At 45.2% G+C, this 24,829-nt stretch overlaps 1 protein-coding gene and 1 pseudogene across 1 annotated transcript; one reads left to right on the top strand and one right to left on the bottom strand.

Annotated features, from left to right (window-relative positions):
• The first annotated feature begins 909 nt into the window (after positions 1 to 909).
• Positions 910 to 1,061, top strand: LOC137412850 (U1 spliceosomal RNA; annotated as a pseudogene).
• Positions 1,062 to 15,343: 14,282 nt separating this feature from the next.
• Positions 15,344 to 16,652, bottom strand: LOC137412849 (uncharacterized). The gene is made up of 2 exons (XM_068098178.2): positions 16,357 to 16,652; positions 15,344 to 16,233 (listed from the first exon to the last, which is right to left on the bottom strand). The coding sequence occupies exons 1-2, from the start codon at positions 16,600 to 16,602 to the stop codon at positions 15,487 to 15,489; spliced, it is 993 nt and encodes a 330-aa protein (XP_067954279.2). The 5' UTR covers positions 16,603 to 16,652; the 3' UTR covers positions 15,344 to 15,486.
• Between the last annotated feature and the right edge of the window lie 8,177 nt (positions 16,653 to 24,829).

Below are 24,829 nucleotides of genomic sequence, written 5' to 3'. Positions count from 1 at the left end.
GGGTTCTAATCGGGGAATAACTGTTCGGTCGCGGTAATACCAACCGCTCGGTAAAATAACATCTTTAACCGCGTCCGCAACAATATATATATATATATATATATATATATATATATATATATGTATGTGCTTGCATATATGAGTGCTTGCATATATGAGTGTGTGTATATATATGTGTGTGCGTATATATGAGTGTGTGCGCATATATGAGTGTGTGTGTATATGAGTGTGTGTGTATATGTGTGTGTCGTGTATATGGGTGCATGCGTATATGTCTGTCATGTATATGTGAGTATATGTGTGTGTCGCGTATATGGGTGCATGCATATATGTCTGTCATGTATCTATGAGTGTGCACATATTAGTGGGTGTGGTGTATATATGAGTGCGTGCGTATATATATGTGTGTTGTGTATATATATATATATATATACATATATATATATATATATATATATATATATATATGTGTGAGAGCATGCGTATATGTGTCTGCCGTGTATATATATGAGTGTGCGCATATGTGTCTCATGTACATATATGAGTGCGTGCATACGTGTGTGTGGTGAATATATGAGAGTGTGCACTGTACATATATGTCTGCCGTACATATATGTATATATATATATATATATATATATATGTGTGTGTGTGTGTGTGTGTGTGTGCGCATATATCCGTGTGCATGAAAGTTTCTGCTGATGACGGCTATCTCCACGCGTGGGTAGGTTTTACACATATGTGCATCTATGTTTTGGGCCGCCTAGATGGAATGGAGACCTACCAGGTACCAAAACATCCACCTCCGTTAGTGTGTGTGTGTGTGTGTGTGTGTGTGTGTGTGTGTGTGTGTGTGTGTGTGTGTGTGTGTGTGTGTGTGTGTGTGTGTGTGTGTGTGTGTGTGTGTGATGACATACCTGACGGGGGAAGTACTGTGATCTTTAAAGCAGTGTTTTAAGGGCGAGGCCAACCCATTGCACTCCGGCGGGATGACCCTTGCGAATTCCCCAAATGTGGGAAACACGACCGTACAATTTTTGGGAGTCTGCCTTCATGCTATCCCTTGAAAAAACACGGAGGTGGATACTTTGAGACCTGGCGTATCTGCGTTCCATCCCCTGAGGCCCACCCACGTGTGAGTATAGCAGTCAAAACCAACGTACACACACACACACACACACACACACACACACACACACACACACACACACACACACACACACACAGTGTCATCCCCGTGTTTCAGTCAGGATGATTCATCAACGTGTGTCCCGTCAATCTGATCGACGTGAAACTCTTCGTCCCATCAGCCGACATGATTTGGTTGACGTTAAGATCCCACTGTGTCCTTCGTTTCGAGTGGGGATGCTATCGCCAACACCATGAACAAATTCCAATATCCCTGCCATAACGACTCCTGGAAAGGCAACGGCAAACCACCTAGCATAACCCTTGCGCACATATACCTGAAAACCTGAACCTGTCCATATAATATAAGGTATTTCAGACAAAAATTAATGCGTCAAGGATAAAAACATAGGTGGACTTGCTTTGAAGATTCTGTCATCCTGCGAACCATTTTTGGGCAGAATGTCGAGCGGAAATGTACGAGAATGCGCTCGAATTCCTTTATTGGTCGAGCTCACTCCGACCGGTGTACAGTCCATTTTATCCCTTGCGCTCAGTGACGTAACTGCGCCCACAAGCTGCCAACATGAACGCATACAGATGCTTTCGGCAGTGGGGGGTCTTTCTTCCGGCAGCCATCCCCGGCGCGTGGGAGCAAAGCGTGGGCCCTCGTCCAATTGGAAAACGAGTGACAGCGTGACGTCATTGTGCGAGCGCGTGCGGAGGATCCCCCGTTTCGCATATAAGGGTCGAAAATGCAGGCGAATTCAAACGAACCGGTCTGGTTTTCCTGCTTCCGTCCAGCTGCGCTTCGAGGGGCCCTGAATATTGTCGAGAGGCATTGTGATGCCTCCACGAAGACCGTCTTCGATCGCTGACTATGCCAGCTTGGCTCGGAGTCAGGACGGCTTGAACGCCATCGTTAAGCACTTCCGAAGCCGCGAATCGAGCTTCCACAGCGAGGTGGGCACGGCGAGCCTCGGCCGCTCCACCAAGAGGAGGCACAAGGAGAAAGCTCACAAGGACGGAGGGACGAGCAAGAGCAGCGCGGACACTCGAAGACGCGCGTCGGCGCCAGACTTACAGAGGAGCCTGGCACCTTTCGTGGAGAAGCAGCAGGAGCTGCTCCGTCGGGTGCAGGACATGGAGAGGAAGCAGGAGCGCCTGGCGTCGCAATCTCGTGGAGCAGAGCGAGATTCGTCCGGGAACGTGCTCCGCAAAGAACGAAACTACTTCAACAATAAGATCCAGAAACTCCAGGTGCAGTGCCGGGACCTGCAGGAGAGCGCCATTTTGATCGAGCGCAGCATTCGCACGTTCAACCATCAAATGCGCGGCGTCGTCGGCGAAGACATCAACACCAACAGGTTCGACACCCTCCTTAAGGACAAGCTGCACTTGCAGTCACTTATCTTGGACAACGCTCGACAGGACAAGCCGAGCGCCAGGCACGTGATCGTCAGGTTACTGCAGCGCTCTCAGGTGCAGCAGATCCTGGGGCAATCGAAAAGGGAACTCGTCGAGCCCGACGTGTTCTTCATGCGAGACTTGCCGCCGACGGACTCTGCCCGCCGCCGAGTCTTCAAGAGCTTCACCGACTGCGTCTTTGAACCTGACGTTGAGCACCAGCTCAATCAAAGGAACTGTCTATGGATAGCTAGGTACGCAAGAAGCGACTTCTTCATAGGTCTGTACGTGTACGCCTGCTAGTTGCAATAAACACCTGGAGGTACACCTGAATAGTTATAGTTAGTTAGGGTCTGTAAACTTTCACTGTCACCTTAATCTGACTCTTCTGACTGCTCCATCATGCGGACATTACAGCACATGACGAAATGTGACACTTTCAGGAGTTTTATTTTCTATTCCATCACTGTATGGAGTCATCGTTTTAATGCATGCAAATTTAATATTACAATCAACAATGGTGCTTTTGTTTATAATAACTTTACCTTTGTGCTATCTCATCAATTTAATATTTATATTCCTTTATTGACAATCCAATTCAAACACAGATTTGATCCCATATGATGGTGCGCTGTCTTTTCTAAGATGAACAATGAATGAAATAAAATTTTGTTCAAAAACGTCATCAAATCTTTTGAGGAGGAGGGTTAAAGTTGGGGGTGAGAATTAACACGTGGTCTATTTTGTGGAGTGAAGAAAACACACCTGGTTTGTGAAGCACAACTATTGCATGGTATCCTACTTTTTTTAACATAGGGGCAATACCCTTGGCGCTCACCTGGTAGAATAAACAGTATACTGCACCGGCTAAAGGTATTTTAAAACAATTTCAATGATTGCTAGAAGACAGGGCAGCATGTAGAATCATACCAACATAATCATAAGACTTTAAACAAACAAAGAAAAAAATACCTATTTTGGGGGGAAGCCCCTCCCCCAACCCCATATACCTCCTAAGACCCCAAATTTTCCAATGCCTTCAAAAAAACAATGGGTGGTGAAGGTTGTGGTGAAGTTTCATCGAAATTGCGTGTGTAGTTTTTCGAGAAGAAAGCAAATATCTATTTTGGGGGATTAAACCTGGACCCAATTTGACCTCTGTAGACCCCCAAAGAGGCAGATTTTCTTAGTGCTGTGAACAAACTTTGGTACATCACGGGTCATGAAGGTTGTGGTGAAGTTTCATCGAAATAGTGTGTGTAGATTCAGTGGAAAAAGCAAATTCCTATTTTGGGGATCAAACCTGGATTCACTTTGACCCCCTGGTAGACCCCCTTAGACCACGATTGTTTTAATGCCGTGAATAAACTTTAGTCACACCACAACAAATATAATTTGTGCCAAATCTGGTCACAATCCCATCAGCAGTTTCGGATAAGAAGTTTCAAGTGTTTACGGACTGATGGACTGATGGACGGACGACGAGCCATCGCATAAGCTCCCCTGAACCTCGTTGCAGGTGAGCTAAAAATGAGTGGTGCTTTGTGTTTTAAAGTGAGTCGGCCATTTATAAAAGGACTAGCAGGATTACCCGGCATTGCCCGGGGGGGGGGGGGTGGGGATGAGGAGGAGGTGAGGGGAGAGGAGGAGGTGGGGGGAGTGGGGATGAGGAGGAGGTGAGGGGAGAGGGGGAGGTGAGGGGAGAGGGAGGGGAAAGATATACCACATATACGTCTTTTTTGGGGGGAGGGGGGTTGGCTTTGACGGGCCCCTCCATTTTGTGGGGGGGGGGGGGGTAAGGGAAGGAGGAAAAATTTTCCAGTGCAAAGAGTGCTTCATAACCTCAGTGTTGCCCAGGTGAAAAAGGAAATTGTAATACCCTCTGCCACCATCACCAGGTTGCGCTACACGGTATACATTTACATAGAGAATTTACGCCCCTCTCTCGCTACCGCACACCCCCGAATGTCCCTGCGGCCACATAGCCTATGTTACCCACCAGACAAAGTTGTGTTTCTATTTGTAACCCGAGTAAAGTATATAAGCGTTTATAGCTGGAGCACCCGGCGTTGCTCCAGCAAAAAAGAAACATTAATATATTTGAAATGAGGGAAAATATAATAGAAAAGCAATTACATCCAAATCAGAATCCATCACAAATGTCAAATCATCATTTTACCTTTTCGTTGAATATATGCTGGTGAAATTACTGTTCATTACATTTCTGAGTTCAGTATGATGACGTTCAGGAAGAAGAAGAAGCCTTACCACCAACTTCAACCGCTTCCGGGAATGTTTTAATATTTGTGATCAAATGTCTGGTGATTGTTTTGTATTTATTTATGCGATGTGTACTCGTATATAACTATCATTAATCAAAAAGGTTAAGGCACCATAGAGCGATATAAAAAAAAATCCAAAAAAACAAACCTTTTTTTTTTTTTTTGCCTAAAACACTCCCAGGCACTCACTGATGAACCTCTGAAAGTTTGACGAAGATCCGTTCAGCAATCTCTGAGAAAGATGGCGGCACAGACACATAGGACAGACCAACAGCTCTCTTATATAGTCGTAGATAAGAGCAAGGAGTTCTGCCAAAAAGCAGATTAAGTGGCCTAATGGTTAGAATGTCCACTCTGAAGATGGGAGGTCGTTTGTTCAAAGCCCGTCCAATATTCATAACAGAAACTTTTAAATGATAGAGCCCAGAGAAACAGCACTGGGAAGGTAATGGCAAACCACTCAGTACAACTCCTTGCCCAGAAACTACTTCGGAATCACTAATGCTCTCTAAAGAGTATCATACATCAAAATCAATTTTTTGGGCCAAAATTCCAAATTCACATCATCTCATCTGCCACATAGTCATCTGAGATGGCCACAACTATCAGTATTTAGTGAGCAATGGTGAAGGAGGATTTAAATGGTGAGTAAAACCAGCAAATTACATATGATCAACATAACAATAAGTAGAATATCTCGGTAGCCGGATTAGAGGATCTGCTCCGCTCCGAGTCTGAGAGGTCGGCCAGTCGTTCAAACCCGGGCCGAGTCATACCAAAGACTTTAAAAATAGTACGTGCTGCTTGCTTGACATCGTTCAGCATTCAAAAGGATAAGAGCACGGATAATTCCCATAGGTGGCATCCATTGGGAGGAGGAAATTCGTTCCTAGGAAATGCTCCGCTGGGTGTGGTGAGGAAGGCGGTGCCATCGTTGTGGTTTTGCTGGTACCCAGAGTTCCCTGAGAAATGCCCCACTGAGTGTGGTGAGAAAGGGACGGCCATTGTTGTGGTTACGCTGGTACCCAGAGTGCTCCAGAAATGCCCTGCTGAGTGTGGTGAGAAAGGGCCTGCCATTGCTGTGGTTGCGCTGGTACCCAGAGTGCCCCAGAAATGCCCCACTGTGTGTGGTGAGAAAGGGACGGCCATTGTTGTGGTTACGCTGGTAGCCAGAGTGCCCCAGAAATGCCCCGCTGATTGTGGTGAGAAAGGGACGGCCATTGTTGTGGTTACGCTGGTACCCAGAGTGCCCCAGAAATGCCCCACTGAGTATGGTGAGAAAGGGACGGCCATTGTTGTGGTTACGCTGGTACCCAGAGTGTCCCGGAAATGACCCGCTGAGTGTGGGGAGAAAGGGACGGCCATGGTTGTGTTTACGCTGGTACCCAGAGTGTCCCGGAAATGACCCGCTTAGTGTGGTGAGAAAGGCACAGCCATCGTTGTGGTTATGCTGGTACCCAGAGTGTCCCGGAAATGTCCCGCTGAGTGTGGTGAGAAAGGCATGGCCATTGTTGTGGTTATGCTGGTACCCAGAGTGTCCCGGAAATGTCCCGCTGAGTGTGGTGAGAAAGGCATGGCCATTGTTGTGGTTATGCTGGTACTCAAAGTGTCCCGGAAATGCCCCGCTGAGTGTGGTGAGAAAGGCATGGCCATTGTTGTGGTTATGCTGGTACCCAGAGTGCCCCAGAAATGCCCCGCTGAGTGTGGTGAGAAAGGCATGGCCATTGTTGTGGTTATGCTGGTATCCAGAGTGCCCCAGAAATGCCCCGCTGAGTGTGGTGAGAAAGGCATGGCCATTGTTGTGGTTATGCTGGTACCCAGAGTGTCCTAAGAAATGCTCCGCTGAATGTGGCGAGAAAGGCGTAGCCATTGTTGTGATTTCGCTGATACCCATAATTCCCCAGGAAGTGGCGGAAATTCACCCAAGTTGTTTTTTTTTTTTTTTTGAGTGACTGTTTGAGTTCAGTGACTGTTTGTCTCATTCCTGCATTGTGTCTTGTTTATCCGTGTGTGTTATGTGTGTTAGATGTCTGTGGGGCAGCTCCACTGCGAACTTTAGATCCTGTAAAAAAAAGAAAAAAGAAATTGTCTTGTAACATCAAAGTAATATGAATCCAGTTATTCTGAGGTTGGGTGCTGTCCTTCTGGAATTTCTGGCTGAGCGTTATTTTGAATGACTTCTAAAAAGTCCACTGGTGAACCTGTCCCAGCTTTGTTCTCCATATATTGCAAATACTCTTTAAACGGATCTATTGTTTTCATTGCTACTTCCATTAAAATAAGGAATTCTTCTTCGTAACCATTTTAAGTGCCTCTGTCTGGCACACTTTGCACTTGTGATTTAATGATGACTATTTGCAGTTATGCTTTTTGATGCCTCCAAAAACGATTACACTGGAATATAGAACAGTTTTAGGATTGATGGAAAGCTGTTCATTCTCAGAAGACTACAGGTTGAGATGAAATCCCTTGAGGAAGTGGTGTGCAAACTATCATTTGCTGAAGATTGTGATGGCCTAGTGGCCCACTCTCTGGACGACATTGAATTGATCCTAGTTTGCTTTGGTAGAGCATACTCTCTTTACGTTCTAACCAACAGCTTGAAAAAGACAGAGGTTCTGTATCACCAAGCACCTGGCAATCCCTACATCCCTCCAGTAATATCCACAGGAGATCATGTCCTGGAGGTGGTAGACAAGTTTACTTACCTTGGAAGCATGCTGTCAAGAGAAGCCACCATCGACGACTATGTTGCCAACAGGATTGCTAAAGCAAGTACATCCTTTGGAAGACTCTGTGAACGCCTATCGGATCCGCTTCCGCTTCCAGAACAAGTTGAAAGGCGATAAAGCCGTTGTCATCCTGGCACTGCTCTGTGCATGTTAGACATGGACAACATACAACCGTCATCTGAATAAACTTAACCATTTCCATCTCAACTGTTGGGGACAACTAATAAAAATAAGATTGGAAAACGAGGTGCCTGATATAGAGGTCCTACAACAGGGAAGGTTACCCATTGGTAGTGTCATGGTCATGAAAGCAAATGATCATGAAAAGGTGGTCAGGTCATGTCGTCATAATAGTACCTGCCAAAGAAAATCTCTAAGGAGAGCTCATGAAAAGCAAAAAATCATAATGTGGGCAACGTAAGAGTTACAAAGATTGTGTGACGTCAACAATGAAGCTCTGCAACATCGATGTTGATAACTGGGAAGAGGAAGCTCAAGATCAAAAGTTGAGGCAAAAGTTAGTTCACAGTAGAACATCCGGTTTTTAATTTCATCGTATTAGTGATGAAGAAGCCAAGCGGTGCCTTCACAAGTCTCGTCAACAGGATTTATTAATTTTCCCCAAACGCAGAGTTCACCTGTGCAGAGTGTAGAAGGTTTCATGCAAGAAGTGGGCTTATTATCCATCCATCCATTGGCACATCAGTCCTGGTGTTGGCTTATCGGTTAGGGTGCCGGCTTGGGATCCTAGGATCCTGAGTTCGAATCTCGGTTGATCGCTGAATTAACACCAGGGGGGTTGACTCAGCCTGTCATCCTTCCGAGGTCGGCAAATTGAGTACCAGCTTGCTGGGATGAATGATCCAGGTGTGTACCCAGGTTTAGAATAGGTACACCGTATCCCTGCTCATCGTAAGAGGTGACTAAGGGTTGGCGTCAGGAAGGGCATCCGGCCATAAAAACTGCCTCAAAAAGGGAACCATGAGGTCATGGGGCCCGCAAGGCTAACCCCCGCTTTAGCGGGGGAAATGGCCTCAACACGATCATTCATTCATTCATTCATCCATTGGCACATCAAAAACCCTGAGATGTAAATTACGGCTGTCATCTTCAGACATTATGGATGAACACTATATCTCAACATCTTCATGATAACATTGTGGTAGTCTGGTCATGCCAGTTGCCTGGTCCAACTGAGTATGACGAGGAGTCTCAATACGACCGTGGTGCTCAACCGATTTGAAGACCCCCAGCCGGATCACGTGTCAAATAGTCACGATACCGTACTGATTGGGACACCGAATCGGCCAAGCGCTACGCCAATTATGTCCCACACTCCTCGTCCTGATTCGGCTCTGCAAGCCAGAGGTGGGTAGCACTGTCTTAATATGTGGCTTTATTTGCCAACTGCCACTTTAACTTTATATGCGGAACTGCCTCAGTCCTGCTGAATTATTGGGAGCTTTCTCTGGCTCCCCCTCAAGTGCCCCCTCTGGCAGGTGAGGCCTCTCCAGGTACCCAGACCCATCTCAAAAAAAATCTGGGTCATCCCTCAGGGCCCATGGCGTGCTCTTGGCCAATGTACACATCCACTTCCCTGGATGTCCTTCTCCAAAACCGACTCACAATAAGCCACACTCCCAGCCGGTTAATTAACTTTTGCACCCATCAAAAGTTCTTCCATCACAACCAGCACCCACACCGGAATGCATCCCATTCTGAAACAGCTGAATCCCCTGTAGCTACCTGCTACCTATTGCTAACAAGAGCAGGGATTCCTCTCCATAGGGTGTGTGCTTCCTTTTCACATTCACAGCCTCTTCACATCATTCAATCAATCATTAATTACTAAATAATTTGGGTGCATGCACATCTATATAATAATAGCATAAGGACTCGACTTTGTTATCCCTTTTGCGCCGCACCCAGTGACCCGATGCCCACGGCACTAATGGATTTACGATCTACGAACCGCGCTCTTTGTTTATCACGTACAGACATACTCGAAAAATCTGAATTAGCCGACGTTGGGGCCCAAAAGCATCCGATTAACTGCCGATACGACGCCATCTTACGACGCCATCGTATTGGCGTCTGCTGGGTGAAGGCGAAGCAAGCCGTCCGCTGATTGGACAGTCGAAGGCGACAGCAAGCCGTCCGCTGATTGGACAATCCCAGAGTGGTGCTATGCCGATTCCTATTACGAATCCATTCATTTTTCAAAAGTATATCGTAGCGTTGTCATTTAAGTAGACTGCAATAAATACGTTGTTCATATACGCACTCTTCATTCTCATCTTTCTTCCTAACTCTTACTCGGACAAGCAAATCCCCTATGCCATCCATAATGGTACACTCTATCCATACACCACATCCTCCCTTCCGTGGATGTTCCACGGGTTTCGGCTAGTAATTAATATTCACATAATCTCATTCATTCCTCTCTCCTTCCTAATCCCGTCGGGACATGAGCAAGGTGAGTATGGGTGAGTCTTCTAAAGTTTTAAAATCCCTTCTAACACTATCGTCTCAGCCTGCCTGGTCTCTGCCTTATTACTGTTCCCCTAGGCCAGTAGATTCCCCGTGGAGAACCAGCCTTGGACGCCACGCCTCGTGATCCAGCCACGAGACCCCCACAAAGTCCACATGGGACCCCTCGGGGAGATCCCACAGCGATGGTCGCCAGGCCCTCTTTGACCATACACACTGCACTGTTTGCTGTTTCATAGGATACACACACATATATATATATATATATCATTGGAGCCATTTCCAATATTTTCAATATTTTCCATGGCCTTGTTTTTTTTGTATGTTATCTTCAGTGATTGTTTAAAATAATATGGATTCTCTCATTTCTCAAGCTATCGAGTTTCTTCTAAGCTGTTGGGTTTACCATTTAATATTACAGAAGGCAACTCCGAGAAAAGAAGAGAGCATATTTGGTCCAACGTGCTTGTGCACATCCACACCATGTTAACTTAATCAATACTTTTTTGGTTGTTTATCTTCTTTACCCACCCCATTGTTAACATTAACTTAATTTTACTTGTCATCCACATCCCTTTCTCGATGGCAAATCTTACACTTGAGGTACAGAGTTAGTGCATTGACATACATTTGGCCACCTTTTTGACAGATTATAACGGGATCTTTACTATTCACAACCGAATGTAGATGAAATGACCAGATTAAGGTCTTCATCTGAAAGACGTTGTGTTTTTAGACAAGTTGCAGCCACTTGTGACATTTCATCATAATGGCAGTTTCTAGTTAAATCCCATCTCATTTGGGATCAAATCCCAGAATAGACACACCAACGATGAAATTCTGTTTGAAATTTCCTGTTGCCTCAATTTATTATTTAAAGTGTGTACAATCCTGTGATGTTCATTCATCTTAAAAGGTTAATGATATTATGTTATCTGCCTCTGACATTTACATCATTTGGCTTTCCAAGAGGTAAACCCCTTCCGCTCCTAGTTATGTCAACTTATCTATTTTGTTGTAGAAAATATGTAAATTTATTATTAGAAGAAGGCTGCTCACATGAAACCTGTGAACTATCTGATTCATGTACTTATGGCACATTTGGACACCCAAACTTTTCTCCAATTTATTATTTTTTAAACATGTATTATTTTTTCTCCAAATTATAATATTATTTATTATCTTATTATTTTTATTATTTTTTATCTCATTAACCAATAAATTGGGCAACCGAACATAAGCATTGTTTAATTAATTAATTGTATCAAACCAACACGGGTAACTAGATCACCCAATTAAATCTAATAACTTTTAGTCACATAGATCACATAAATCATGCAAGTTTAAGTTCCGTTTACAATTGAATAAAACTGCATCGTCATTAAGACACAACCTGATTGGTTGAGTAGTACCAACGACGGGAATAATCGCAAAGCATCTCAACACTCCTAAAGGAACTCACCACCGTCCGACCAGAGTACAGAACAAAAGGAGAATGCTGATCGATCTGTCCAAATCTCACATCAGCCAACTACGATCATCTCCCATCTCCCCCAGGTTCTTCCGACGGAGACCATGTCCCCACGCCATGAGAGATGAAAATGGCAGCAGCTTTCTGAACATGCCGGATGTGACATAAGGGAGGCGACTACGTCAGTCTTAAGCCAGACATTATGTATGGAAGGCTTGCAAATCAATGACTTGCACCTGGGAGGCTCACAAATTAATCACTCACATTGAGAAGCTTCCAAAAAGACGAAGGTGCATTCCATACTCAAGGAGCTTCCAAGAAGAGCAGGATAAACACACTTTTTGTACAATTTAATGAGGGGATAAGTTATATGTTCATATTAATCAAGTATCTATATGCTACTCGCAGTCCAGGCAGAAGTTTGTAATATCTTCAGGATGTTGGGGAAAACTTTCCTACTCTTCACAAAGGACACTGTGGGATCTTTAACATCCACCAACTAATGCTAGCTGATGGGACACCCTGCTTAACATCCATCCAATGGATGGCACATACATTAATGCTTTGCCCTGCCTGCTAAACACCGGGATGCCAGTTTACAACTGGGTCGAGATTAAACTGGCTAGACAGCTCAGAGGTGAATCCACGTACTTCTAGGCTATTTTTCCAATCCAATTGTCAGTAAAAAATTGAAAGACATATATTTCAGATTTATAGGGAAAACAGTACAGCCTTATAAAGATTTTTGGGAAAAATGCCAGGGGCATAGAAAAGGCCCCTTTATATAAGGGTATGTGCCATGTGGCAAAGTATAGAAAAGAAGGGACATTCCACTGCTTGTAGAAAATGCCAAACAATAGAAAATAATGGACATTCAAAAAATCTCATGTGCATGCTGGACTATCCTTGTGCTCTTAGGAGGAACCAAGTAATGCTCTAGAAATGTTCATATAAAGGGGCGCTCTACATATATCAGTTAAAATACATTTACTTCTTCATGCAGCTTTATTAATCAAATTGATGAAACTTGGCTGCCAGCAAAAAAACCCCGCAAACCACCACAATGCGCAGATTTTGATGTGGTCAATACACCTTCGTTAGGCATCACATATGCAGCTTGTGGCCAAGTTTCATCAAAATTGTGTGTGTAGTTTCAGGGAAGAGAGCAAGCAAATACCTATTTTGGGGGGGGTCAACCCCTCCCTCCCCTGTAAATCCTTTTAATGTGTTCAGATTTTTAATGCTGTAAATACACCTTTGTTTTGCATTAGACATTCAGCTTGTGGCCAAGTTTCATCAACATCAAACCCCCCCATCCCCCGTAGAGCCCCATAATGAGTGCAGATTTTGAATTTGTTTTGAAGGCCGTTAACTAGACATATTGGCTGATGTATATTCCAAGTTTCAGCTAGTTTCAATGTATAGCCTTTGATATATGAGCACCAACACATTTTCGGTGGACAGACAGACGGAAGGACGGATGGACAGACACAAACGTGAATTTGAGGGTTTTCTTAATAAAACTCAAGAATGCAGAAACAGACGTTGCTGAAATTTGGAACATATTACCTCGACATACAAAACATTTACTTCTGAAATTTGCAGCCCATTTCATCAAGTAGAAGCCGAGAAAAGAATTTTCAGTCTCTATGTTAAAGTTTCATACAAAGAAACCATCCCATATATATTGTTATGTCGGTGGTAGAGCAATATATAGAGCAGAGTAGATCTGAGTAGGTATCATGCTTCGTGTGTCGCGGTAAGGAACACTTCCTGTAATAAGTCATGTGTAGGCATTTGGGTCGGTTAAGGTGTATAATTGTGAATCTACCAGGAGATTCGTATGTTAAGTAGTGTAGGGAATAATGAGTAGAGCCCTTGTATGTCTCACCTGGTAATCAAACCTTTGTCCCTTATGGCACAGCAGACCACATAGACACTTGGTTAGGATTCTTTTAGTACAACATTAATCAACATCATTGTTGATTGTCTCGTTAATAACGCCCTCCCCCCCTGACATGACAGAGGAAGAAAGCAGGCCAGGACACCGCCGATAATGGCCGCCGCTATCTACACCTCCAAGAGGCCTATCCACCTCGCATAGCAGGTGCTACGACCACGGAGTAGGGGACGGGAGTGAGAGTGATGCAGTGGGCGTGACCTGAGCGAGCTGGCGAGGCGCGTGGAGGAGACCGGTTGGTTGGCAGCGTGCCAGAGCTGACGTCACCGGCCGAGGCTATACGGAGAGCCGAACGCAATTGTGCAGTAAAGACTCGGCGTGCACAGTGGAGACTAGTTACCTTCCTGGCGCAGAGTCGAAGGAGAGAGTTACATTCCTGGTTTTGTGCAGAGCAGTTGGAATCGTGGTTGAGAGTTGGCAGTTCACTGGAGTGTACGCAGTTTGGTCAGAGCAGTTGCTTCTGGCAGTGGTTCGAGAGACGCAGAAAAGTGACTCGCTATTGCAGCTCTTTTTCGTCTTGCGCAGCCGAGTTAGGCTGAGGTGTAGCCCGAGTGGAGCTCGCTGTCCTGCGGTGGGACCTCTCGGTGCTTCGGAGCTTGGTACACGGACCTCGTGTGCAGCGGCGAGGGCGTTGGCTCAGGCCTAGCGGGGCGTGCAAGGCGGACGGAGGATTCCTCCACGCCGGAGTTTGGAGCCGCGTTGGACGGAGAAGACACGAGACCAGATAAGACCGAGCTTCACGTACACTGTACACGACGAGACATTTTATTTTGGTATTCATATCCCCCCTCATCTTGTGTTTGATATCTTTGTGTGTGGGATCCCAATTTAGCTACCTTATTTCATTACCGGCGTGTGCTTTTCCTGTCCTTGCTTTTTCATTCAATAAACCCTTATATTATTTTTGTACATATATCTGAACGCAGTTTACTGGGTAGTTGATTTTAATAGATAAGGCTGCGGGGCTCTCGCCGTTCCCCTCCATTCCGCGCGCTTGGGGCTTTTGATTTTGGAATCCGCCATTGAGTTTCCGCCTCGGGAGTTAAAGCCTTCGTGATCGGCAATCCGCAACTCTGGTGTTAATCGGAGCTGCGTGACAATCTGTTATCTAAACAATAACTCAGCGGTACACATTAGGGTATGCTAATTTACAAGTGAATGGATCTATTCTGCAGGGTTTAGCAATGAGTAATACCCTAATTTACAAGTGAATGGATCTATTGTGTTGTGTTTTTTAAAGTAAATTCTCGTACATGCCATAGGAATCTCTTTTTATTTTACCCTCCTCCCCCCCCCCCCCCCCCTTCTCCTCCTCGAACACACATTCCTGAGTGGCGGGAGGTAATAGTGCAAAATTATTCTAGGGTAGCAAACAATCTTCATGCCAAGTTTGAACCTTGTGGGTCAAAGGGTGTGAAAGGTACATCGGAACAGACCACACGCACGCATGCAGCACCAGCACCGCTTTAAAAAGGGGTGAGGGGGGGGGAAGTGGGCAGTGGGGTGGGAATGCAATAATTCAATGCAGTTTTTTTCGATTGCTTAAACACGATTTTGAAAACAGGGCCCATTTTGTCAAAACACTACACACAATTCACACAACCACACACACAAGTAGCAGAACACCCCAGATCCTTTGCAAAATGAAACACTTGTAAAAACTATACACTAATTTATAAAAACCATATTTTGTTACCATATGAAACACACACGTTTCATATGACTTAATTCTGTTTGAACCAGTTACACACTGCTGTTGCTACCCTAAAACACTTTTAGCAATTCTACTTCTCAGTGATTAGAGTACTGTAAGTGAAGTACACAGAGAAAGTGCAAATATACAATAAATTCACCAAACACTACACAAGACCAATGCTGCAGACTGATGAAAATATAATTTATTTCTCTCCATATACCCAAATCAGTCAACATGTCAACATGGAGAATCACAACAAAACATGTCCCAGTTTTCATGCTACTACAGTAGTGTGCATAACACTGTAAGCTCAGCAAATATCAGACAAACATAAAATACTGTATCCAGTACAGGTTACAATTACAGTAAAAAGAAAAAAAAATCTGAAAAAAAATTAAAATACAGTACAGAAAATACTGGACATTATCTCTTCGCCGAGCTGGATCTGGCCAGAGAATTTCATCAACATCACAGGCGATATCCTCATTGGCAAGACAACGTGAGAAGAACCGTCTTGAATGTCGAATCCATCCCTGCACAGCTGCGGCGTCGATTTGGTCACAGGCCTCCTCCATGGCCTGAATGAGGGGTACCTGAGCTTGGGGCCGGAGATCGTAAACCCTCCACCGCCATGCCGAGAAAAACTCTTCGATTGGGTTTAGAAACGGAGAGTATGGTGGAAGGTATAGTACTGTAAACTGTGGATGGTGTTGAAACCAGTTCTGGACCAGAGGAGAGCGGTGGAACGACACATTGTCCCAGACGACAATGTATTGCATCTGGTGCATTTGGTTTACTGCTGTGACGATGTTGTGCAATCGGTCCAAAAATGTGAGAATGTGAGGTGTGTTGTAAGGGCCCATATTGGCATGACGGAGGAGGACCCCAGTCTGTGCAATGGCAGCGCAAAGGGTGATGTTACCCCCACGTTGCCCTGGGACATTGATTATAGCCCTGTGGCCAATGATATTTGTGCCTCTCCTTCTTGCTTTTGTGAGGTTGAACCCTGCCTCATCTATGTATATGAAGTCATGCGGGATTTCCTCAGCATCCATCTGTAAAACTCTCTGAAATACAGTGAAAGACAAGATTGTGTAGTTCAGCATAGATCTAGTATACAGTAAATTTAGATGTAAAAAGGTTACGTGTGCAGTATGCAACATCACAGTGCTAAAGTGAACAATACGTACCTCCACGTACTCATGCCGCAGCTGTTTGACCCTCTCTGAATTCCGCTCAAAAGGCACTCGATAAACTTGTTTCATTTGAACCTGATGTCCTTTCAGGATGCGTGCCAGTGTTGACCGAGAGACCTGATGGACATTATTGAAAATGGCATGGTCACCGATACCGTTGGCTTGAATTTCTCTGAGCCTGATAGCATTATTGGCCAAAACCATGTTTATGATCTCTCTCTCTTGTTCTTGCGTGAACATGGGCCCCCTTCCTCCTTGTCGTTCTCGACCCTCAATCCTATGTAGAAAAAAATACATGTAACCTGCTGTAAAATGTCACAGGAAGGGCGAAGGGGTATCAAAAGTGCTGATATGGTGCATACAATAATCAGCTGATTACTGTAACTGTAGACAGATTTTTTTTTATACCTGTTTTCTTGTCGAAATGTCCTAATGACAGATGCCACTGTATATCTGCTAAGATTTGGCTGAACTCTTAGTCCAGCCTCCCTCAGCGCCAATCTGTGGTTCACGACATGGTCAACTAGTGTTGCGTGAATTTCATTTGATAAATTTGGTCCTCTTCTTCTTTGAGCACGTTCTCCTCCTGCTTCAGGTCTTCCTCTTCCTCTACCTCCTTCTCCTCCTCCGTGGATTCCCCCTGTCACCCTCACTCTTCTTCTTCTGACTCCTTCCATTTTGGTTGAAGACAGGTGAACTCACCTGCTGCATTTTATAGTGCTTAAACCTGATTGGTGTGTCTACAATTAAGCAATCATGTGTTTGCGCACCTGATGGCTGTGTTTAACCAATTGGCTCATAGGTGTGGTAATTTGACAGTCAGTGCTTTGGAATTGCAAGGAAGTGACATCATGATATACTTCTGTGTCTAATGTATACAAGTGTGTTTAGTGTTTTGCAAATCACTGTGTGTATTGTTTTGCAAAAAGTGAGGCTGACATTGTGCTTATAGTGGTGCAAATCTGGGCCGATGTTTTGCTCCTTGAGTGTAAGGTTTTGATAATTGTGTAATACTTTTGATTTTAGTGTTTATGCAATCGAAAAAACTGTAATAATAATACAAATTAAAATAATACACCAAAAATAATACAATAGCAAAGAAAAATACATTTTATTTGTGTTTTTTTTTTTTACGCCTATATGCTGGTGTAAAAAGACCCACGACTGCATTCGTGGGGGTGTGCGGGGGGGGGGGGGATTTTAAAAATAAATTTCCCTGATCCTGAAAGAAAGAAACCTCAAAAACACATACAGGAATATGTATTACCCTTCATTCAAAGTGTATATGAAAGATAATGTGTAAAATCTTTTTTATAACAAAGTTACAGTGAAACAATCATGCCAGGCAATGTGATGGAGTAAAAATAAAAAAAATCCATTCCTCCCCATCCTGAAAAAAAAACAACCCCAAAACACACAGAGGAAGGAACATGTATTACCCTGTACTCAAAGCATATATGAAAGATAATGGGTAAAAACGTTTTTATAACAAAGTTATAGAGACATAGCCTGAGGCATAGCCTGAGGCCATAAAAAGACCCACGATTGCATTATAGGGGTTAAATTTTAAAAACAAATCCCACCCCCCCCCCCCCATCCTGAACAAAAAAAAACAATACACACACACAGATATATGCATTGGTCCTTATTTGAAGGAAATCTGAAAGATCATGGGTAAAAAACGTATTTATAAAAAAGTTATTTCAAAACAAAATCATGCCAGACAAAAAAGACCCACGAATGCATAGAAGGGTTAAAAATGGCACGTGCTGCTTCCTTTACTTGACGTTCGGTATCTAAAAGGATAAGAGTAAGGACAATCGCCATGGGTTGGCATCCATGGGGAAGAAGTAATTCCTCCTTAGGAAATGCCTGCAGTGAGAAAGATGGCGCCATTGTTGTCGCGTGGCTGGTACCCACTAGCTTAACATCCATCTGAGGGATGGCATAGACATTGATGAATCACCTTATCTGTGAAACACTGTGATGACAGTTTTTAGCTGTGTTTCAGGATCCAAACCTAGGGTAGACACCTTTGAGACAAGTTGTGTCGTGGATTCATCTGTATGTCCATGTGTGTGAGATGTGTTTGTGGCACCCCCACTACGAGGTTTGGATCCTGTAAAGAAAACGAAAAAAAAGTACTATTACATCGACGGATTGGACTATGGTCACCCATAATGCTGAGTGGTCATTTGACCCTCGCGAATGATCAAACAGTTTATGAATTCAAATTGTGTTCTTTTAATAATTTAAACTGCATTCATTTACCAATTCACAGTTCCCCAAGGATCGTTAAAATGCGAACCAAAACTGGTGGTTGCTTACCCACAGTAAGGCAAGAAGGTGGAATGACGTTTCCATATATAAATAACGGTTTATTATAAAAGCAATATGGGGGATGAAAAAGGACAGGACACTATAAATACTGTATATGGAACAGATCTGGATGTCTTTAAAGACATAAAGAAGGAATAAAGTGGACATGCAAACGTACACTCAGTGTACAAACATTAGGAACACTTGCTCTTTCCATGAAATAGACTGATCAGGTGAGTCCAGGTGAAAGCTATGATCCCTTATTGATTGCACCTGTTAAATCCACTTCAATCAGTGTAGATGAAGGGGAGGAGACAGGTTAAATTAAAGAAGGATTTTAGCCTTGAGACGATTGAGACATAGCTTGTGTCCGTGTGCCATTCAGAGGGTGAATGAATGAATGAATGAATGATCGTTTTTAAGGCCATTTTCCCCGCTAGAGCGGGGGTTAGCCTTGCGGGCCCCATGACAATCATGGTTCCCTGTTTCAGGCAATGTTTTTATGGCCGGATGCCCTTCCTGACGCCAACCCTTAGTCGCCTCTTACGATGCGCAGGGATACGGTGTACCTATTCTAAACCGGGGTACACACCGGGAAAGTACACTTTTGAAAGGGTGAATGGGCAAGATAAAAGATTTGAGTGCCTTTGAACGGGGTATGGTAGTAGGTGCCAGGCACACCGGTTTGAGTGTGTCAAGAACTGCAACGCTGCTGGGTTTTTCACACTCAATAGTTTCCCGTGTGTATCAAGAATGGTCCACCCACCATCCAAAGGACATCCAGCCAATGGCAGGCCAGTGGACGAAAACGGCTCATTGATGAAAGAGGCCAAAGGAGGCCGACACTAATTGTGCAGAGCAACAGACGGGCTGCAGTTAGTCAACTGACAGACCAGTACAAAATTGGTGCCGAAAGACCGATAAAATAATGCACACCGAGTCGCAACTTGACACGAATGGGGTGTGGCAGTCGACAACCATACAGAGTTCCACTTATTTAAGCAAAAAACAAGAACCTGTGGTTGCAATGGGCTAAGGAATGAAAACACTGGACACTGGAGGATTAGAAAAACATTGCCTGGTCTAATGAATCCCGCTTTCTGCTGTTTCATGCTGACGGGAAGACTAGGGTATGGAGAAAACTGCATGAGCACATGCATCCATCATGCCGTGTGTCAACATTGCAGGCTAGTGGTGGTGTTGTGATGGTGTGGGATGTGTTTTCATGGCACACATTGGGCCCCTTGATAAAAGCGAAGCAACGTTTGAATGCTACAGGATATCTGAGCCTCAATGCCAATCAGATGCATCTCTTCATGACAGCAGTGTATCCATCTGCGAATGGATTGCTTCAGCAGAATAATGCCCCATGCCACAAAGCTAGGATTTTCCAGGAATGGTTCCATGAACATGACAGTGAATTCAGCTTACTGCAGTGGCCTTCCTAGTCACCAGATCTCAATTCAAGTTCCAAATGGAGCATCTGTAGGATGAGATGGAACGAGCTATTGGGAGTAGAGATCCACTACCAGCCAACTTGACACAACTGTGGGAAGCATTGGAGTCAACATGGGCCAACATCCCCATGGAACGCTTTGGACACCTTGGAGAGTTCATGCCCCGACAAACTGAGGCTGTTCTGGGGGCAAAAGGGGGTGCAACTCAATATTAGGAAGGTGTGCCTAATGTTTTGTACACTGAGTGTATAAGCAAGAATATAACTAAACCCTGCAAAGGCGCCAAATTACCGGACTCAACTGAGAAACAAGTGGGTAACAGGGAGGACTTTACCTGGAACGAGTTGGTCTTGGCTGAAGGATGGCCTGTAATCATGCCGGCTAGTGGAGCATAGAGATGGCACGGCATGGGGCCAAGAGAGATGTCAATCTGCTCTAATGTTGTAACAGTGAAAAGTTGATCATTCACTTCAATAATTTGATATTATTTTGACCATACCAGGAAAATAAGTCCTTTACTGCAGGTGAAATATTTTCACAACTGCAGCATTGTAGTGATAATATTGGGTTTTCTGTTCACAACGTTGTGGGTGTGCGAAGGTGGTGTTGAAGATTTATATATTCTTAAGATGCTTTTCTGAGAACATGGTGGGAACATCGTTTTGGGTGGCTGTCCTAATATGGACATGCATTGTATTTCTATACACCCGCACGTGTTACTCACCACATAGGCATTCCCATTCACAGGATTGCCTACACATCCCACATGAGTTATTTTAGTGACTTCGTACAAAGGGAGAATTTGTTCAAAATCATGATCTCAACAGATTTTCTTCAAAATCGATGGCTTTTGTTTCAGATTGTTTGGAAAGTTCTATTGAATGAATGAAGTTATTTTATACCGTCTCTCCACCTGTGAAACTTGAAAAATCTAGGATTCTAGGCTAATTGCTCACCTCCACTCTTTTGTTCCTCGATTCTCACATTTGTGGAGAACCTCCTTCCTCAAACTGTTCAGTCACACTCTTCCCTCCAGGACTTCAGGTTTGCAGTGATTTTTTTAAATACTACAAAAGATCTTTTTTACCCTTGGTCTTTTTTAAAATCCTAATGAACCCTCAGCTGATTGATATTGTTACAGACACGACTTTGATGTTAAAGTGGGCCGAGCGGAATGGCCGTCGTGTCCGCACAAATTACCCGACTATACTCGACGTTGACGAAGTCGCGCGATGCTGACTCAATAAGAAAAAGAAGACACCCGGCTGGATCACAATAACACAATACGACACCAGGGGTTCAGTTCTCAAGACCTCCGGAGGAGGTTATATTAAGGCGGAAGGTTAGATTACAACTACAAGAGGGACAGCATAGAAAGACAAGCACTTAGACACAATCTTATATTATTCCCAACAGACGACAGATAAACGGGACAAGGCTGACTCACACGGGGATTGATGGCTAGGAAAGGCAGAATCGATGGCTCAAGGTGCACTCTTGGCTCAAGGACAGGGTACTGTACGGTCCAGTAGATGCAGGAGGTTTCACAGCGCTCGAGGTGGCGTCTTGTCGTCTCAAGCTGGGGGCGCATCTCTCGTCACATCCGGCGCGTGGCCGCGTATATCCGGCGGGGAGTGACACGCCCTCGGCTCGTTAGCTCCGCCTCGTGGAATCGGCACGTTGCTTCTCATTGGGTGCGTGCGGGGGGTTTACCAGGCTCCGCCCTTGACGAGGAGCTGACAAGGAGCCCCTTCGTGGTAACCCCGTGGAGCGCATGGTCTGGAGCTAATCGAGCCGGTGTGAGGACGCATCCTCCCCCGCTCCGCCGCCATCTCCTCTGTTGTTGTTGTAATTGTTGGGGAAGAAGATGGAAGGAGGTATGGGAAAGGTCCTAAACTCACTACTGATGCCATATAATCACATTCTGGTGCAACGAAGAGTCATAATTAATGGAAACGAGGCCTTAACTGACATAGATTAAGAATAACTAGGAAGATGTCCGAAAGTTGTCTACGTGTGGTGCGGTGGACCTGGGCACGACATTTAATGGGGGAAGAAGGGGAAGGTCGGCTCTACTGATTGTTATTTACATGCAATGGGACTAGGGAATGGGGGATCGGGGAAAGTTGGGGAGTATTGGAGAAAATAGGGGAATATTTACAAGCGGATATGGAGGCCAAATTCCATATTCGCAACATTGCACCCTTCTCTACCCTCGGGGCGTCCCGACCCGATAAATTTTTACCTACTTTAGTGTGGCACGCAATGTAGTTCCCTCTACTATTAACTCTACCCTGAGTGCGACAGTTTTACAGATATTCACAAATGAGTAAATATGTCCCCCTGCGACGTTGCACCCTTCTCCTCACAGAAACACACCCACAGGATAACCGAATCCGGAAAGAATTCTCAAACTAAACATACAGCCGGTAGGGAGCATTATTTACAAGACTACGCTGCTATTTACACTACGATCCAGGACCTGTCTTTGGAGGAACACATGCAGATGTTATGCATAGAGAGAGCGCGCTTGCCAGCATCGATACACCAACCCACGAGTGCTCTGTGGCCGACGGCCTTTAATAACGTGCAGAGCACCCTTTCCCAGCATCAAAAGCACCACCCCACCACCAATCGGTGCAGTCACCATTGTTCAATGATTAAAAATAAATGCGACAACCCCTAACCCTGCAGGTGTCTCTTGCTCTTCGTGTGGCGCACTTGGTGTCAACTAAAAGTGGTTCACCTGTATGGCATAGGTGCCACGTTGATCCATAGGTCCATCCCCGGGTGGTGCTTGGCCGCAAACGAACTGCGGTCCATTGTGGGTGGCCACAAACATTGCGGTCCATATGGTGTATTGATCCCGGCAGCAAACAGCGAAAGTGCAGGCCCACAACTGCGCAGCCAGCACCTCTCTTTCCTCTCTCTCTACCCCAAAGCCAGATCCTCGGAGGTGGGAGACAAAAGAAGAAACAAGTGAGTAAGGTGGTAAGGGCGCAAAAGTGCACACAATGTAAGGTGATGCACACTGGGGGCACATGGGAACCAGGTGAGACAGGTACGTTCCTATCGTACGCCCCCCCCACCAGGTAACCTACATGGCCCCTCCCTTACCCCTTACTGTATCCACACAACACAACACTACCCATAAACATCTACTTTACAAATCAACAAACATCCCTACTGTCTTCCCCGTTCCTCCCATATACCAAATTCGTCTTCTCTCCCTCCTAACCAATCAAATTTGCCATTTTCAACTCTCATCAAAATTTGCCATCTCCAACTGCACATCAAAATTTGCCATTACCAATTCATCATCAGTCCCTCCTAGGGAGGGAGAGATGGAATCACCCCAATGTCTCATCCACGTCGTGATGCGTCTCACAAATCCTCACAGCAATCTCATTTCTGCAACACAACCAAAGAAAACACAGGTGTGGAGTCATCATCATCACCACAGGTAAGTGGCTGCGTATGGTGCGACAGGTTCTTCAATCCTAACTATTTCCTAAATGACTTTAACAACTTTACACTACCCGGGGTCTTTCTCCGGCCAAACCATTGGCCCTCTTACACTATGGGTTCTAAAAACCAATTCCCATTGGCCAAACTGTGGTGCTCTTCAATTTGGGGTCTCACTCCCCCCGATTCATCTCCCGGTGCCCTCGTACAATTTCTGGGCTGCGACGTGTACCTCTCCCAGTGGGTCTACCCACCTGCACACCTCCACCACTGCAGTTGCCTCCGAGCTTACCTGCTCCTTACCCTAACCTAACTACCAGGGGAAGGCCCTCTGGCTCTCTCCCCACTCCGTGCCCTCTCTGGCACTGGGCTGCCCGATCCACACCCGGGATCCTCAGGCACCCACTCACAACTACCGGCTCCCAGAGCCCACCTGCGGCCTCACCTGGCCGACATCCTCACAGTGGTGGAGTGCCCAACCAACTACACACACTAACAGGCTACACGCCCAGCCATTTCCACAACACTAATGCACCCATTCACAACACCATTCTGCAACCGCACCACAAATGCCAATATCCAACCACAATTTACCTGCACCCTCTACCTAACACTTACACTACCCGCCCCGGGTACTCGTGAAAAGGGGTCCACTCTTCCCCCATCCACACCTTCGCACCATGCACACCACTCCGTACCACTCACTCCAACTCTCTCCACACACCTGTACCTGCACACCTGTGCTCTCACACCTGGTGCCACCTGCACCCTTCTCTCCCCAAGCGCATTCGCGCTGATCCACAACACTCACTACTCATACACTGCTCCACACACCTGTCCAGTTGCACACCTGTGCAATCACACCTGTTCAATTCTCACAAACACGGCATCATCTCAGCTAACTACTCCCTTCTGAAACTTGCGCTTCCCAGTCGTCCCTTTACACTATTGCGCTCCCTCGTCATTATAATCCACACTAATCTACCTGCGTCCCCACTACAGGTATCAGTCACTAACTAACCTTAACGTTACCTAAGGTCATCTTCTCTAGATCCCTACACACAATATCCTAACCCACCCGGGCTAGTTTTCACTGCCATACACCCCATAAGCTATTGCTCCTTTGCCCCCCACCTGTGAGGGATGGTGGATTTGCCATCCCACCACATCGGGGGTCTCTCACTACCAATTTTGCACATCAAATTTCAACAAATTAAAAATTTGCC

This window comes from Myxine glutinosa, chromosome 8, assembly GCF_964187855.1.
Source record: "Myxine glutinosa chromosome 8, kmMyxGlut1.1, whole genome shotgun sequence".
NCBI lineage: Eukaryota > Metazoa > Chordata > Myxini > Myxiniformes > Myxinidae > Myxine > Myxine glutinosa.
Note: the sequence above shows the minus strand (reverse complement) of the source record. Positions and strands in the feature narration are given on the sequence as shown.